This window comes from Sylvia atricapilla, chromosome 3, assembly GCF_009819655.1.
Source record: "Sylvia atricapilla isolate bSylAtr1 chromosome 3, bSylAtr1.pri, whole genome shotgun sequence".
Classification (NCBI taxonomy): domain Eukaryota; kingdom Metazoa; phylum Chordata; class Aves; order Passeriformes; family Sylviidae; genus Sylvia; species Sylvia atricapilla.
The window spans coordinates 96619579-96637044 of NC_089142.1; the positions used below are offsets into that span (position 1 = coordinate 96619579).

The 17466-nt window shown below is 38.2% G+C and overlaps 1 protein-coding gene across 7 annotated transcripts in view; it reads right to left on the reverse strand.

Moving 5' to 3' along the window:
* ENAH (ENAH actin regulator) overlaps positions 1–17466 on the reverse strand; it is a 90787-nt gene that overhangs the window by 33651 nt on the left and 39670 nt on the right. For 6 of the 7 annotated variants that reach the window (XM_066316278.1, XM_066316279.1, XM_066316282.1 and 3 more), the window contains exons 2-3: positions 12061–12226; positions 10468–10645 (exon numbers count right to left, since the gene is read on the reverse strand). In XM_066316278.1, coding sequence (XP_066172375.1) covers positions 10468–10645; positions 12061–12226 — 344 coding nt within the window. Of the gene's footprint in view, positions 1–5955; positions 6147–10467; positions 10646–12060; positions 12227–17466 lie in introns of those variants that run through there. The other variant, XM_066316280.1, reaches the window with a different exon arrangement.

Below are 17466 nucleotides of genomic sequence, written 5' to 3' on the forward strand. Positions count from 1 at the left end.
AACAACTTTCAAGTAATTGTCTACGTGAGAACTGTATTCTAGAAACAAAAAAAGCTTTACCATTTTAATCACAAATGTATTTACAGTACAAAACTGTGTAAAAAGAAGTGAAGAATGACAAAGTGTGGAATGGAATACAGGAGACCATGAAAGCATAGCTGCTGTCAGGCAATAATCCAGGAAAATATTTAGACTATAGCTATGCTCAAAGATTACGAAATTTATAAGAAACAAGAACCAAAATCAATTCAGACACCCAGTTTTGAAAATGCCCAAGAGCAAAACAGTAATTTCTCACTAATATTCCACCAAACTAGTAACAGTTATGGAAGTGTAATGAGATCTTCTCCATCTCAAATATCAAAATGCAAAATCTTTTCCTGTATGAACTTGTGAAAGTCACCCAAACCCATGAAAAGACCATGTGTGATACACTGACACATCAAGGACAGGCAATTTGCTAGAGACACAGCAAACAAGTGCCTTGTTTAAACCTCTTCAAAAACTTTATTTCTTCAGAATGCCACAGTATTGTGTCCACTGTGACCTTTAATCATGAAAATTATAGAAGTGTACACTATCTAAGTATACCTTACAATTACAAAAAGTAATGGAACTTAATTGTGGAAGATAAAAGCAGGCAGTGTACTACAGAGGTGGTGTCTTCCTTAATTATTCTTTCTGCAAGCATTAAGCCCTTAATCCTAATGGCTAGATGTTGCTTGGGACGCACTCTTTTTGCTTCAAGTATCACCAAGAGACACCTGCAAGTATAAAACCTATGGTATTTTAAATGCAAAACGTTTAACTATGATGATCAATTAATAGTTACATTATTGCTAACTAGAAACATCTGCCACATGGATCCTCTGGAAAACTCTTGTGCTTTAAAATTTCCCTGAGAGCCACGTCCTCCTCTCCTGTCCCCTGTGTGACAGGTGGAAAGCTTTAATGCCCATTAAGCCATGACTGCAGCTCCCAGGCAGCTGGGCTATTTGCTGCCTGCACCAGGCTGCAGCCTTTCATGGACTTTTACAAGTAGACACAATCCAGCAGCAGCTAAAGGTGCTATAAACACCACCACTGCTGTTTGCCATGCCCAACAGAACACGTGGAGTGAGAGTCAAGGCTCACAGCTTGAGCTGCAATCTGCAAGCAACACTTGAAGTATCAGGTAAGTGATGAAATTCCTGTCCTATTCCTCAGAATGAAACACGCTGACCTAAAAATTAATAATGAAGAAGAAAAATAAAAAGAAATAGTCACAATGTGTCTGTATACCAACCAGAACTGTTTTGAACTGAAAATGCAGTAGAAATGAAAAGTTCAACCTTCCACCAATTTAATCTTTGGGAGTATTTAAGAGGATTTTTTGAAGAAGGTATTATCATGCTGCAGCAGCTGGAGGCAGAGTGCCATTTTCCAGCCTTTCCAACTTAGTCCTTCTTTAGCCTACACCTCCAGAAAACAAACACCAAGCTTCACCTGCACTGGCTATTCCAACCTGCCTAGCTATGACAAAACCTGTTCTTGTAGTCTCAAACTTTCTTCCGGAGCACTGTCCTTCAGAAAACCATGTTATCCATCAATTCTGCACAAGGCAAACATGAGCAAGCCAAGTCAGCTTTAACTTGGCCAGCCTGCTCCAGTGATAGGCTTCTTTCATAGCTATGCACACAGGAGACAGGACAAAATCACCTGCTGGAAATTAACCTGGTGGTCCCAGTACTTCTCATATATTTTTGCCACCAGGAAATGCAACCTGAGTATACCAAAGGCTTTCAAGAAAGGAAAAGTTCAGCTCCCAAGTCATCTGTCCTGTTTTCTCATGAAATTTCCCTCTGCAGCCACCCTGCTTATGAACATTAGAAAGTTAAAGGTACATACCTGGTGGAAAAGTGTGTTTTATCCTAGAAGGTTTATTACAGTAAGGCAAGACTACCACTTCATTGCTAAAATACAACTGCCTGGGTAGCAGGACAATAAAACAAATAAACAGGAACTAGCTAATAAAAACCTCTCTCAGAGGCTTTTGAACACTTCAAGATACTTCAGAAACAACCACCCCCACAAGAAATACTCAGATACTGCCTGGAAAAGAACTCTGATCCTCCTACAGGATCACTTTATCTTCAGAAGCCAATATAAGCAAAGTGAGAGATGGGGCTGAATGGTCTATTCATTCTGAGTTTTAAAGAAAACCTAACATCTCTCTATTTCTAAAAAAGCACAGATGGTGCACTTTGCAGCACATTCTGACAGACAGAGGATATAATTTCATACTAATTTGTTCAGCAGCCATTCCAGTTTCAGTGCTTTCTGGTTTTTAGCTTATTCTCACCTTTGCATCACCTTCCTCTACAACAGTTTAGGCAACTGCATAGTGAGAGATGGATTGGAAATCTAGCACATTAAAAATCCCAGGGGAAAAAAAGCCTGCATTAAGCATTTCTACCAGCTAGAGGACAGCCAGACCTGGTTCTTCATGCAGTCACACAGACAATTATGGTGGCATCAACATTCGACATCGGAATATCAACATCAGACTGCTGGGGACTGCTTGAACCAAATCAAGCATCCCCAACATCACCCTTTTAAACCACAACCAGATTTATAGTTTGATAAACTCCTAATTTTTCATCCTTAATTGACCGGTTACCTTGTATCTCTATTCAAAAGCCAAACCAATTTCAATTGCACAACCCTATGAAAACATAACTGGCAAGCTGGGAAAGGAAACACGTGGTTTGTCCTCTCCCAATGCCTTTTGTTCCTCTGTGACTCACTCTTTCAGTTACCTTGTCTGATTTGGAGTGTCACACCATACCCTGCCCCACTTCTTTTAATGCCAGCTGCATTGTATGTTATCAGTGTTGACAGTGGCTGATATTGAAAATATCACATTCCTATAGCCCTAAAAAACCCCCCAAGCATCAGCTGTTCAAGACTGGCACAACACGTGTGCTGCAAAGCTGTACACTGAGCTACAGTGTGTGTTTTCATTTGGCTGGACAGACTTACTTGGGACCTGCTAACATAAGGGTGGATGAAATGGGGTTTGCAGGGGACCAGTGGCAGTCAGATCATGTGAAATCTTCCTTAGAACCCCACATGCCCTAATTCAAGAAGGCAAAAACACACAGAAAACCTCACACCTGCAATTACTGTACCTCAGGGTACAGCAGTAAAAGACGAGCCCTAATTTTTTAATAAATCTAGTAAAGCTGGTCAACTATCACACATAAGAATTTTAGTTTGAGGTGAAGATCTCCATTTTCTCCCCAGGAAACAGTTTGTATAAACAACTCAGTAACTAAGAATTTCCACTCTTTCACTTCTCAGTATGTTAGTGCCAAAACTAAACAGTGTTCTAATTATACAGTCTGATATCCAAATCAAAGTATGACTTGTCTTTTAGAAGTCTTTTCAAAGACTGAAAGTGGACAGCAAATTTATTTATACATCTATATGATATAAACATAAGTGAGCTGGCTAATCACAATATTCAGAAAATATTTTCTTTAAGGACAGTTTGAACACTCCTACTAAGCAAAGCCCACACCCCAGACAAGAGTTCAAAGCTACAGCCAAAAAGATGTATTTCTTTTAGGGAATATAAGAACTTACTAAAAAAAAAAAAAAAGTGTTTTACTAAATGGTTAAAGGTTTTCTGAATGAATGAAAAGCAGGCTTTTCAGAGATCTGTGTAGGAAGCAATAAGAACAACTAAGGTGAATCCCTCTCATGTGTTTCCAGCTCCTTCTCCCATTCAGAGCCGTCCTGCTCTAAGGCCATGCCAGAACAAAGTCTGGGTTGATTTGCTAACCAGCCCCCAGAAGAACCACAACCACATCACTCCTCAAGCCCTGGACATGTGTTATGGGTTTATGTGCAAGACTATAGATGGCCAAAAATGAGGGCATTAACTACGGACAAAATTTCCTCTAGTAGTTCTGTTTGGGTCAATCATCTTCCAGCCAAGACTTCCCCTCCCTTCAAACACCCACTTCCTCACTCCCAGTTACCTTCAGCTGAGTTAATTCACTCATCACTCCAAACTTGAAACTAAATGCTTTCCACTTCAATCTACAAGCTCTTTTAACTTGATCAAGGTAATAAAAGGCAACAAGAACAGCAAAACTATTCACTGAAACACACATGAATTTCAGCAGAGGTAAGCCTCCTATCAGTGGCAGCAGAAGCCCCTATCAGTGCCAGCAGTGCCTTGGAAAGCAGGCTCTGATAACCTGGGAGCCAGGCTTGGCTCAGCACCCGTGTGCTCCAGTTCCCCCCTGCCATCCTGTCATGCTTGGGGACACAGAGCTTCACCAGCAGCCAACTATGGCTGCTCAACGAGACTACAACATCACAAACTTAAAGGAGCAAATTCTGAGGTTAAAATACATCCATAGCATCTACTGGGGAAATGTATAGCTCCCCCTCCACCCTCAAAATTTGTTGAAATAGTAATGTTATAGGTGATGACTGTCACTATGGGTGTATACTAGCACAGAAATGAGCCTAGCCAAGGTATATTTCACAACTATCTTCATGATTTTTATGAAAACACTCCGCTCCCAAAAGGCAGATTTAATCTATCTACAGCTTCTACTGATAATATTTTTAAAGAAAACACTACAAACCCTCAACAGTAAAATAGGCTGACATTCCTCTATGTTTATTAAACAAAACTTTTCCCATAAATTAATATACCTCTATTTCTATTTGCCATGCAGTTTAGACTAGCTACCAGATTTTAATTAAATTTTTCAGGTTGTTCACCTAAAATCTAATGCTTTCACATGGCACACCCCTAATTCTAGAGAAACAAACAAAAAAAACCCCACCAACTTAGAAACACCATACGGGCAACCCTTGAAAGTCTGTATAATTCTGAAAACTTAGCAACCCTCCCTTCACTTCCAAACACTATAACTAACACTGATGATGCTTTTAATAATCTTATGTGCAGTTACAATGAAGAGGAAGTATTCTGTCCAATAAACAGACAGAACTTCCTCTAGGGTCAACATCTGGCACCTGAATCAGGTTTACCTAATCAGTATTAGCTATTATAAACACCTAGTAATGACCAAAAAAAAAAAAAAAAAAAATTATCAATACCACATTTAAAAGGAAGGGGGAAATCTTGCTAGCAAGACCAGAGATATCATCCAACCTTTGACAATACAGGTAATAAAAATACCATCATGTTACTCCTGTTCTGACAGGGAGTGCTGACAGCCTCTTCCACAGGCTTGCTAGGAGTACGGGTACAGCATAATTACTTCACTGCTGTAGAATTTTTCTTCTCTCAAAACATGTTTTAGCATGACATGAACCAAAACAGTACAAAGAAAATCATCTGAGATCCCCCCCGCAAGCTCCACATATACTTTTCTCATTTCAGTCTTCTCTACTCTCTCCATATATTCCAATTAGGCAACCCCAATTTTTGTTTCAGTTTGCATTTCCCGAAGATATTAAATTATTCAATCAGTGATTTGAGTGCATTCCCCTATCAGCAAGGATTTAATTACCTGTCTCTGCAGGAAGAGAAAGGACTGCACATCAATATACAGCTGTGAATAAAGATTTGTTTATTTAACAACTGGACAACCTAACTTCAAGTTACTAATTCAAGAGAAAATCAAAACACTTGAAATACAGGGGCTTTTTCCTCCCCAAGGTCAGATGAACAAAATAGTGAGACCTTGGAAACAAAAAACCCCCTCTGTTTCTTCTTCTTCATCCCCGTTTTCCTACGAATTACACTGTGATCTAAGGCAATACTAGAACATTCACTGAAGCCCTTCCTGACCCTGCCTTTATACCCAGAACATTCCAAAATCTTTTCAAGAACCAATATATAACTGCTACAGATTAGTACAAAAAGCACCACAAATCTTACATCTATGTAATTCTACTAGAAAGAATTAAAATAGATTTATTTACTGTTGTGACATCCTTCCTTCAGTTCTTTCGCAGCTTTCATCTTCTGCAACAAACAACTCCAAGGACCTCAGATTCAAATTCTACATCTATGAACCTCAAATTTGGTTTCCTATTCTCTTAGCAAGGCTTTCCTGAGGTTGAAGACAGATGCCACACAAAGCAACACCGATTCCAGCTGAACTAGAAGGTGCTTTTTGCAGCAAAACCGAGTGTGATACTCCTTTGTTCCTCCCAACACAAGCTTCCCTTATGTGACCTTATTCCTTCAAAGAAATAATCCATTGTCTCACACATCAGAGAATTCTCAGCCGTCTAATTTCCCTTCATTGAAGCTTTTCTCTTATTCCAGAGCCACTTTGATTGCAACAATGAGCCCTACTTAATGCAGATATGAAAATTTTCTTTGTAATGCAATGCAAAACCTTTGCAGCGAGCCGTCATCTCCAGACAAGACCAATTACTGAATATCTGAACACATTGCACACAGCCTTAGAGCCAGAAATCCTCTTCATTTGACCTCTTAAACTTGATGACACGCATTTGTCATTTGAGCAAGCATTTTGACCACATCAAACAGTTATTTAATGTAAGCAGTAGTAAGTCTTTCAAAATTTTCCCAAATGAGCACCAGAAAAAAAACTTGGTTCACTTTTAATGCATTTCTGAAATAGTGTGGGGCAGGAATCTGCAGTATTTAATTCTTTAAAACTCCAGGACAAAATGCAGTCCTGTCCTTCTCTTCTGGATTTGCAGGCTGCCTACAATCTGCCCAGCTAGCCAGCAGGAAAACAGGGTTTGCTAATGCAATAATTCAAACCAGAACGGAGCTAAAACAGCTAAAACACTTTGACATTTATTTAAATGAACAGAGTCCAACCATTTGAGAAGCCAGGATGTTCATTTGATCAGTCCTATAACTCAGGGGGAGGATAAAATCCTAAATCTGCAGAGCATTTGCAGCAGTTTCACTGGTAAGGGAGCCATTGCTTCTGCCTTTGAGACAAACCTGCACTCTTTTTTTTTTTTTTTTTTTTTTTTTTTTTTTTTTTTTTTTAGCAGATAGCTGCCACTTGCAGTAAAGCCTTTACTCTCAGCTTCAGAGATTTTCACTTTGCATTCTGAACTCATCAGAAGGACAAAAAGCCCATCCCTGTGAGCTCAGCGGTGCCTCGACTCCAGCAGATCCACTAGAGGGAGATCCTAAATTAAACAACCTCCAATTTTGCCAGCAGCCAGCAGAACAGCTGAGGATGCCAACTAAAAGATCAATGACATTTTTCAAATATATGCAAGAGAAGGAGACCATGATTTAATTTTATTTTAAAGAGAGCGAGAGAGCCATACCCAACAGCTGACTTGCAAACCAAAAGGATGTACACAACTTAGTCTTTAATATCCCTCAGAACTCGTTTAGATTTCTGTGAACTCCTGCTTAAAATTTAAAATTCATCTACAGCTTTATGAATTTCTGAATAGTATGCTCAGCTAACATTAGAACTGCTTTCCTTTTATGAATAAAATACAACATAAAATAAGCAGGCTAATAAAAGAAATTGCCAAAATGAGAAAGCACAGCAGAAAACAAGGATACTGCAAGAGTCTAACTGGATGTAATTCTAGAATAAAAAGGAAGCTATCTATGTAGAATTTCTTCATTTTATTTGAGTTGGAGGTTCTATATGCCATTTTGGATATACTAGGAAACACAGCAATTTATTCAAACTAATAGAGACAAGTTGTCATCTTCAAGTACAGATTTTTGAAGCAGTATCATCAAAACACCAACAACGGACTGCATGTGTTAGAAATTTTTAAAAGGCAAGCAGATACATTGAAAGAAACAAAACTAACCATACATCATCTATTGATCATTACGTATCAGTGTAAGTATTTATTTTACGACACATACCCTCCCAACACCTTTTCAGAAAGAGTAATTTGCTCATAAAAGGGAGGCAGTTCCAATCCATTTCCTAAAAGAGCTAATATTAGAGCCTCAGAGCCAGTGACCTGTCTAAGCAAATATTCATCTACTTCAGAGATGCTGGGGGGGGGAAACCTAGCACCAAGGATTCATTTCTAGCTGCACTTTTAGGAAATTATACGAACTACAGAGAAACAAAATTCATTGAACTTCGAGCAAGGAGCACAGTTAGCTTGTTTCTAAACTGCAAGCCACTTATCAATCTATTTCCATTATTGAAGCAGCACATTCAGAAAGACACTTGATCTTTTTTACTTCTTACACTGATATAGGTCAGAAAAATTAAATAATATCTAGATCATACATTGACAAACTTCCCAGCTGATAAAACTTAGGAATGCTTCTTGACAGTACTCTAACACAGAAACATTATGAACATTTATCTTTAAACATCGTCTGGAAGTGATACGAGGTTGAGTGCAATTCTGTGTGCCTTATTAGGAATGTTTTTTTTTAAAGCAGCAGTGCAAAACTGCTCATCTGCTGAAACAACGCTGATAATCTGAAGGTTTGGTTTTATTTCATCTTAATGGAAGCTAGAGCACCTCTGTCTGTGACACAGGTGACAGCTAATCTCAAACCACCACAGCCCTTGGCTGACAGGAGCCAGGGAAGAACAATTATCCCCTGTGCTCACCATTAGCTTGTGATGCAGCTAATTAATGCATTTTGACTCGTGCCTGCTGCTACCAAATCAAATTCACAAGAAGGAGACACAAAGTGACTATCGTGTAATTAAAAAAAAAAAAAAAAAGGTTACATCCAATCACTTTCAAACATAGTTACAAAGCTTAATTCGTGTCCATCTCAAAATTGCTGAGAACAAACCAGAGGACAACAGCAAGTATTCAGCAACCAGGCTGTCATAAGCCATATGCAGTTATGAAATTTTAGTTGTAAAATTTTAGTTTTATCCAAGTGTTTACAAACCAAAGTGGCATCTCTGTTTAATAAAGTTTCTACTGCTGAGCAATATAACAATACAGCAGACCACAAACACCTTGCACAAAGTAGCAAGAGAGAGAGTCATTAGGCAAATTACAAGCCACAAAATGAAAAAGGACACACTGTCTAACTAAAAATGAGCAATGCCATGCCTGCCTATGTAATTTCAGCCTCTCTAGCAGCTCAGTTTAGTGTTATGAGGAGTTAAACTGAATTATGAAGATATGAATATGCATATATATACACTGAAACATACAACAAATTATTCAGGTACAGGTAATGGGAAAAAACTTAAACCCCTCAAACCTGTGGCAATTACCATCAATCAGGCCTCTTCATTAAAAAATTACAAACCATCACTTCACATGTTCCCAAATGTTGGTTGGGAGACAGGTGATGAACAGTCAGAATGCACAAAAAGTTTACAACTGAGTAACCCCTAGGGAAGGCAGAACTGAGGGGTTTAGAAGAGAAAACACCCAGCTGAGAGGCAGGAGAATGGGAATCACAACTGGGTTATTTTAGTAGGCAAAAAGAAACCTCTTAACTCTAGCTACCTTTTCTATTTCGTCCTCCTATGTTTTGTAACAATAAGCACTGCAGAATGTATCATCCACAGTTCTAGACAGTTTAGTTTCAAAAGGTAAGTCTTGAAACAACTACCAGCATAAAAGCCAATTTGATAAATCCACTTTTTTTGCTGTAGTTGAGACAGCCCTAGTATAGTTATCTACTGCCTCACTTCTGCACAAGAGAAAGAAAACTGGCACACAAGTGCAATCTCTTGTTACACGGGCAATCTTTAAAGTTTAATGAGGACAAAAGAATTCTATTTGGTTACAAGAACACAAAAGACTCTTAGTCTTTTTAAAAGAAACTCTCTTTGTGTGTGTCACAGTGTTATACTGATCAATTTGCTGTAGTGCCTACCTAGAATATGCTACAGATACCAGCAGAAGACTAAAAACCAGGAATTTTTCCACCACTGTTTTAAAGCTTATGTCACCCTGGTCTTCAAACAAATTAAATTATAGACCTGAAGTCTAAACCATAGGTGCTCATCTGAATGTTAACCCTGGATTCAAGGTCTTTGAGCTAGAAAACTCTGTATGATAAGAACTGCCAGAGAAGATTATCTGAATTCCAAAATTTGAAGGAAAAAACCCTTCACATTTTTGTAATAAACCAGTAATCAGTGAGAAGCAAAAATACCAGCACACAAGGGGAACCTGGATGTCTCTAGAAATCCTGAAAGTATCCTCATTACAAAGGTACATGCTCCTTTGGCAGGTTTTTTTTTATTTTGCTTCCTTAAGAAAAAGGCAAAGCCAGCAGTTTCTGTATCTAATATAGAAACATGAAAATTGATTTACTTGCTAGGAATTGCAATTACAGGGATGCCAGTTGAGCTGAGAAGCACTGTTAAGAAGCAGTAATTAGTCAGACAAAACACCCTAATAATTAAAACACCTGGAGGCTTAATCATGATTAGAAACAAGACTTATAAACTTTCATGCATAAACATTTGAATTTTTCTGTATTTGAACAATCTTAGAGGAAAAAAACAGTGAAGAGACTCTTACCAGCTTCCTGTGAATTTAATACTTCTAAGGCATGCATCATGGCACTTGCGAAGACATTGGCATCTTCCTTGCTGCCAAAATTCAGACCATACACCTGCCTAGCATCACGCCACTGGTGGAAGGTCTGTGTAGCCTGATTGTACTTCAGCCCTTTTGGAATGGCACAATTTATTACCACCTATAATCATTAAAAAAAAAAAAAAAATTATTTATGTTAGAAATTGCTGTTCATCAGAAGTTTCAGCTTTGCGTAGATTTTCTTCCTCCACCACATGGTTTAATTCACGACCCATAATCTGAAACACAATGCTGAAAGCACATAAACATTTCAATTTTAATTCCAACTCTTGTCTGTAATCAGTGATGGGAATACACAAGGGGACTAATGAGATATTTTGTATCAACTTTTGTAGCTTAAGTGTTCTCACTTCAAAAGATGCAGGATGTTTCCTAACAGCAATGTAGTAACATCAACAGCTCTGACTTCCAGCAGCAGACTACTTGACGTGAAATATGCATCTGAAATTCAGAAACTCATCTTTCCATGAATTTCCCTGGGTATTTGTTAGGTTTCTTTTTCAACCAAGTTATCACCTTCTCCCTGGGGCTGCAGCAGCCCTTGGCTTGCAGGGCTTTCAGCAGCAGTTTACTGGATTTGTACCCTGGATCACAGAGTATCATTTTGCAAGATTGTTATGGCTCACACAAAAGATGATAAATTCGAGCTATTAGGGCAACCATTTACTACAAACCATCCAATAAGAGGATCCCATTGCACTTGGATAACTATATCCTCTCACCTTTTTCTGCTGAATAATGGGAGGAAAAAAAAACCTGTCTCAGAGGGGGTTTGCTCTCAGATGACTGCACAGAGACAATTTATTACTTGGAGAAAGTGATTAACAACAAATCACACTGGAGATTACCAGTCTAGGCTTCAAATGTGTGGTAAATGACCAAGAACAGACCAAAATAATTCTATGAAATACTGGGAGGGAGGGAAACAAATAGAAGAAGCTTTCCTCAAGCAAAAGATTAGGTTTTTAACCCCATCCCAAGCATCATATGGCAGAGCACATTTACAGACAGAGTGCTAATTTGCCATTTAATCATGATCCAGTAACTTCATCAAGGAAATTAAAATGTAATCCCCATTACTCCCTTCTCACAGTCTCTTAAAGTGGTAGATGATCAGCATTACCAAATATCAGAAGGTTTTTTGAACAAAATGATCTGGGGAAATGAGACATCATGCAGCCAAGTTTTCATGAGCTAGGAAGAGCTAAAAGAAGTGCTGGTGTCTACACAGGCTGCAGCTCACAGTGTAGAGTGGGGGAGAAAAGCTTCTAGGTTGCCACTTTGCCTTAAAAAGAACCAGATGACTTCTGTGTACACCACTAGCCTTTATAAATAGATATCTGTAGGAAGGAATGGCAAAAGGACTATTGCCTTGGGGGTATGCAAAGTGCTTAGTTCACAGGGAAAAAGCAATAAAAGTTTTGCTACTTCTGTGAAAAAATGTTTTGGGTTTTTTTATTGGTCCCATAATTTTGCTGAAGACTCAATAGTCTAAATTTTCAGAGGTTTCCTCACCTGATGATCCTGAATCTTCCTGCCCACTACTCTGAATGTGTTGTTGCCTGTGTGATGATATATGTGAACTCTGCTGAATCCAGTTGATCCACCAGCTGGTACCCATTTCTTATTGGCATCATCGTAGACCATTACAGCAGCTCGTGCTTGGCAGATACTCTGTTCACTGTTAATATACAAAGTGGAGGAGAAAATAAAATTACTTGTGGCAAAGCATCATCTTTCAGGTTAACTGGGTTTTTTTAAACTCAAAATGTTAACGCAATACTCCTTGCAACTTGCTGAAAGCTCTACCTTTCTGAATACAAAACCACCAGGACATTTTGACATCTGACATTTTGCTGACATGCGTTGATTCTGAAAAGCTGTGGTCCAGACAGACAGACCTAACAACCAATAAAAGAGATCAAGAAGGTATTCACTACTTTTTGCACTTTTCCCCCCCTTACAGGTTTTCTTCCCCTCCTTCTTCCCCACCACCAGCCATGAACTCTAATTAAATGCCATAACCCTATACAAAGCTTTCTGCAAAGACCAAAGAATCTGGAGTTGCACTGGAATCTGGAGCTTCATACAATCTACACTTCTCAGTGGAAATGACTTCTGCAAGAGATGAGAATTGGAAGGCCCTTGCCCCTTTTAATGTACAGAGAAGAAAACAAACACACAAAATAAAGTCCAGCACAAAAATTTCACCAGGTCATAAATAAAATGCATTTTTGTTTTAATACATTTTACGGCAGTTGACACCCAGATGTAACATTTTCTCCCTGAGAAAAAGCTCTACTGATCACCAAAAGTGCAAATTCATCAAAAGATTGCCATCAGTAGCTAATCCTGATTATGCTAGTCATCTGGAAGCTGAGCTACAGCCTGAAGTTAAAAAGGAGCATAACATGAATGTCATCGTATAAGAAACACATGAAATCAGACCATACCAGAAACAGACTATTTATTAGGAGAGGAAAGGGTGATAGATACCATGCAGGTTGTCTTCGTGGGAAATGTCCAGATGCAGACAGGAAATAAAAATAGAAAGGAATGATTTCTTATCAGTAAGTCAGATTGTCTGAACAGACCACTCCAGCACATCCAACATTATAGAAAGCACATGATGCCTGGCTTGCAAGGAATGAGCCTGCCATTTGGAAAACTGAGAAGGCTGGGGAGTCATGCATCCTTCATAGGAAAGTAAAGGAGTGTTTCTTCATATTTTATGAAAGAGGGAAAGGATGCCTCCCTCACCCATCTGTCTTGGATTTTTTTGTGTTTTTTATTGGTTGGTTGGTTTTGGATGGAGCGTGTGTGTCTTTGTTGGGTTTTTTTCCCAAAACCATGCTGAATTTCCCAGTATCTTATTCACATCTCCCAACACAAGAAAATTCTGAAGTGCATCCAGCTGTATTGTTAACTTTCAATACCAACATTTTTGAGGAAACAGAATCAATTTCTATCACACTTTCCATGGCATTCTAACAATTAGAAAAGTGGTCAACACTGGGATGTTTTTCAAGTCTCATGGAGAAGACAGAATCTGAGATTATGTCTCATGCACGTGGGAGATTGATGATCAAATAGGTTCCAAATTTTAAAAATGCACGTGTTCTAATCCCATCACCTATTCAACAACTAGATCAGAATGGGATTACAACCTCTAATTAGACCACCCTTTTTCTAGTGCAATTTAGGGATCTTAAAGTCTTAATATACATAACTAAAGTGCTTCTTTTCTAAGCATAATTTATAGTTTAGACTGGAAGGATTACATCCGAACCAGGAAGAAAGATTAACTGCAAAGAAAATAAATTTTGATACAACTTTTAGGCATTTCTCTGTCCCACTAAATATTTGCCACAGTGAAATACGGTTCCTTCCCTTGAGAAGAGGACAGTACAAGAACCTACTGGATTTCTTTATTTTTAGATATTCTGGCATACATCCTAAAGTTCAAACCTAGAAACATTCTGTACCGTTCACAAAGTACATGACAAACACTAGTGGTTTTTCTAAAATGCCTGACAGTAAACATGGAAAACTTTGGAACCCATAATAAATTTTTGCTATATTTCAATTTGGATCAATCACAAGCATGATGAACCATAGGTGACAGGACCTAGATACTGAGCCATGTGGTTCACAGAGTTCTTGCCAAAATAGCTTCTACTCAGTCATGTGCCAGACAGATTTAAAAAAAAAAAGATTCTATTAAAATTGAGACTATGATTCTAAGCTTATATGTTCCAATTACAACAGAGGTAGAGCCACAGAGTGACTGAGTAATGGCACAGTGAGCAGGAGACTTAATTAATAGGACAGACCATCAAATTTCAGGTGCTCTTATTCAGCCTAAGTTTATAAAACTTCTTACGTGATTTTATTTGACATACCAAAAAATAAAGGAATAAAGAAGAAGAAAAAACTATTCATTTTAGAACTGTTTGGTATTCAAGTGGCAGTCTTCACAAGTGCAAATAAGATGACCTTGAATTGAATTTCTAGCTTTTCTTTAACAACTGCTAAACTATTTTTAGTTCCTCTTCTCAGGCCATGTCTTATAACTGGAAGTATTAACCAAGTCTAGATCTCAAGTACTTCATGCTCTATTTAAAATAAAACCATTTTCATAACAGGGAATTATTCATATAAAAAATGAGATGATTCACAAACTTTTAAAAGTGACAAATACAAACAATTTCCAGCTGACCTTTTCAATCACTACACAATAAACCTTCTGCCTTCATTTAATAAAAATGCTATAACCAAAATTTCAGTGTTCAAAGACTGTAATTTTCATATCCAGGTATCAATTTGAAGGTGACATGCTCCCCTCCTGGAAACAGTTTCCAACACACAGCACCTTGTTTATCAGACTGCAAGAGTAAGATGGAAAAATCAAAGAAAGAAAAGATCCCTATGAGAAAAAAATCAAACCATCCCAGGATGCTAGCCTATTTCCAGGGTTCGATAATGATACACCAGTAGGTGAAGGGGAGATTTATTCAATTACTCTCTCTTAGTAATAAGTTCTCTAAAGTGATTACACTTCCTTTTGAAGAAAAGCATGGAGGCATGAGCTTTAGTGAAAAGAATCTTTAGTTCTGCCCTTCAATGGCTATTTGATAGTTCAGCATCTGAATACAGTATATTGTGTATTATGATTAGACACCATAAAGCATTTAAGTATCAACCTCAACTAAAAATGCATACTAGAAATCCACTCACTTCAAAGGGTTACACCGAATCAAAAATCCACACTGTTAGCTTATGACTATCTTTGACAGGTCTAATGAAAAATTAGGTTTAGGTTTTCTTCTGAAGATCCACCTTTTTCTAGGAAAATTCTGACTTTGGCATATACACTGTGACGAGAACCTGAACCGGTCTCTTGTATTCTAGAAATATAAATTAACTTAAACTTCAGTGCAAAAGAGCAAGAGACAAGTGAATCAGAAAGGTATCATTTATTGCATTCTTTGCTTTTCATGCTTATGACACTTCTCTGCTGTACTTTTATTAGGAAACAGATCTTCACCCATCTCAGTATTTATACATGAGCTCTTCACAGCGCTCAGGGCTTGCTGTAACACGTGTGTCCTTTCCATGACCTGTGCTAGGACAGCTTCCTTCATTCACTGCACCAGAATCACTCTGGTGTGATCACAAATGCAGATTTTTTACATATTACCTTACACTGGTGGCAAATTAACAAATTGTCTCCAGTCATGTTGGAAGAGAAAAGCAAAAGGGTCTTCATCTCCTTGCCATGTCATTAGGCCTTCAAAAGCATCCTACTGGGTTTACTTGCCTTTCTACAAATTTTCCTCTTCCTGGTGGGGTGTAATGGTTCCAGAAACCATTAGACTTGGATTAGTCTGCACCTTTTCAATATGTGACACGATTAGGGGATGTGGGAGATTGAGCATCTCCAGCTTCACATGCTACTGCCAAAATGCACAGCTGCTCCAAGAACTGATGGCTAAATTATTAGGGCAGTGCGTTGGGGAACTACACTGAAATATTAACAAAGAAAAACTGAGAAATCCTATGTTCCCAAGTAAACTTACTAAACTTAGTATATGAAATTATTTGCAGAAAACAGAAAAGTCATACGAGGGAATATCCATGCAAAAAAAGTGCTCTCCAAACCTTAGGAGACAAAGTGTACAAAGTTCTCTTCCCAAAATGTAAAGCTTGACAAATAGCTGGATAAATATATGTTAGGAGGAGTTATTCTCCAGACAAAGATGCAGGGCTCTGATTGTTAAAGCCAGCCATTATTCTGGTTGAGTCCACCTACAGCAATACCATATAAAGCCAACGACAGGGTGGCTGGTTTTTATTTGGGGTGGAAGAGTGGGGGGAGGTCTGGCACTCAAAAGGCTCACACAAAAAACCACAGTAGTAATGAATCATAAGTATAAGATTATTCTTATGGGAGAATATACTTTCCTCCTCCAGTGATGAGATCATACGAAAAGCTCAAAAACCACAGCAAACTGAACCCTAGCAGACATCATTCTTTTGCCCAGATGGAATGTGTTCATTCTTTCACATCCCAAGTTCTTAAACTCAATGCACAGTGACACCAATCCAGTCTGCTGACCTAAGCCTTATTTCTTTTTTTTTTTTTTTCCCTCTCCACAAGAAGTGGATCTTGGTTTTCCTCTCTCAAGAACTAAAAAGGATAAACATACTTCAAAGATCAAACTCATACGAAGGAGAGCACAATTGCAGCCACAAAAAAGATCATTTAAATACACTAACAAAAGCAAGGAAAGTCTGAGATTGCTCTGATGCCCAACCTTTGATATTTTTGTCAGCAATGTAACAATGAGGGGTTTGAAAAATTATATCCCATTACCACTGCTTCTGGTGATTCAGGCTTTTTTTTTTTCCTGCTATGTTCTCAATTCACAGAGACATAACAACATGTTCTTAAAATGTGCAGTCTTTGCGGGGCAGAAGGAATGGAAAAAGACACTGATTCATCAAACGCCTGTTTAGGATTTTCAAACCATGTGGCACAAAGCTAGAAAGAAACTCTAAACATTTCCAATTCTAATATCTTAAAAATATACATTTTTTAAAAGCAGCTAAATGCTGGTCCAGATATAAAGTTCTATATCTTAGTGATGGTGTTTTGCAAGGTAATTTTTCCTGCTTGTTCCTGAACCTCAACTGGCACATCACAGTGAAAATGTGTACTCTCTGTTTTGCTCTTTCAAAGTTAAAACCAACCCAAACCAAAACAAAATCCCACTGTATATATACTGTACCACTACTTTCTATTATCTAAAACCGACACTGTAGACAAAGTTGCTGTGTATTCTAAGTTGCTCATTTGGCTTAACAGTTAAACTCTTTTTTAACATCTTGAAGTTAACACGGAAATGTTTCCTATGCCCT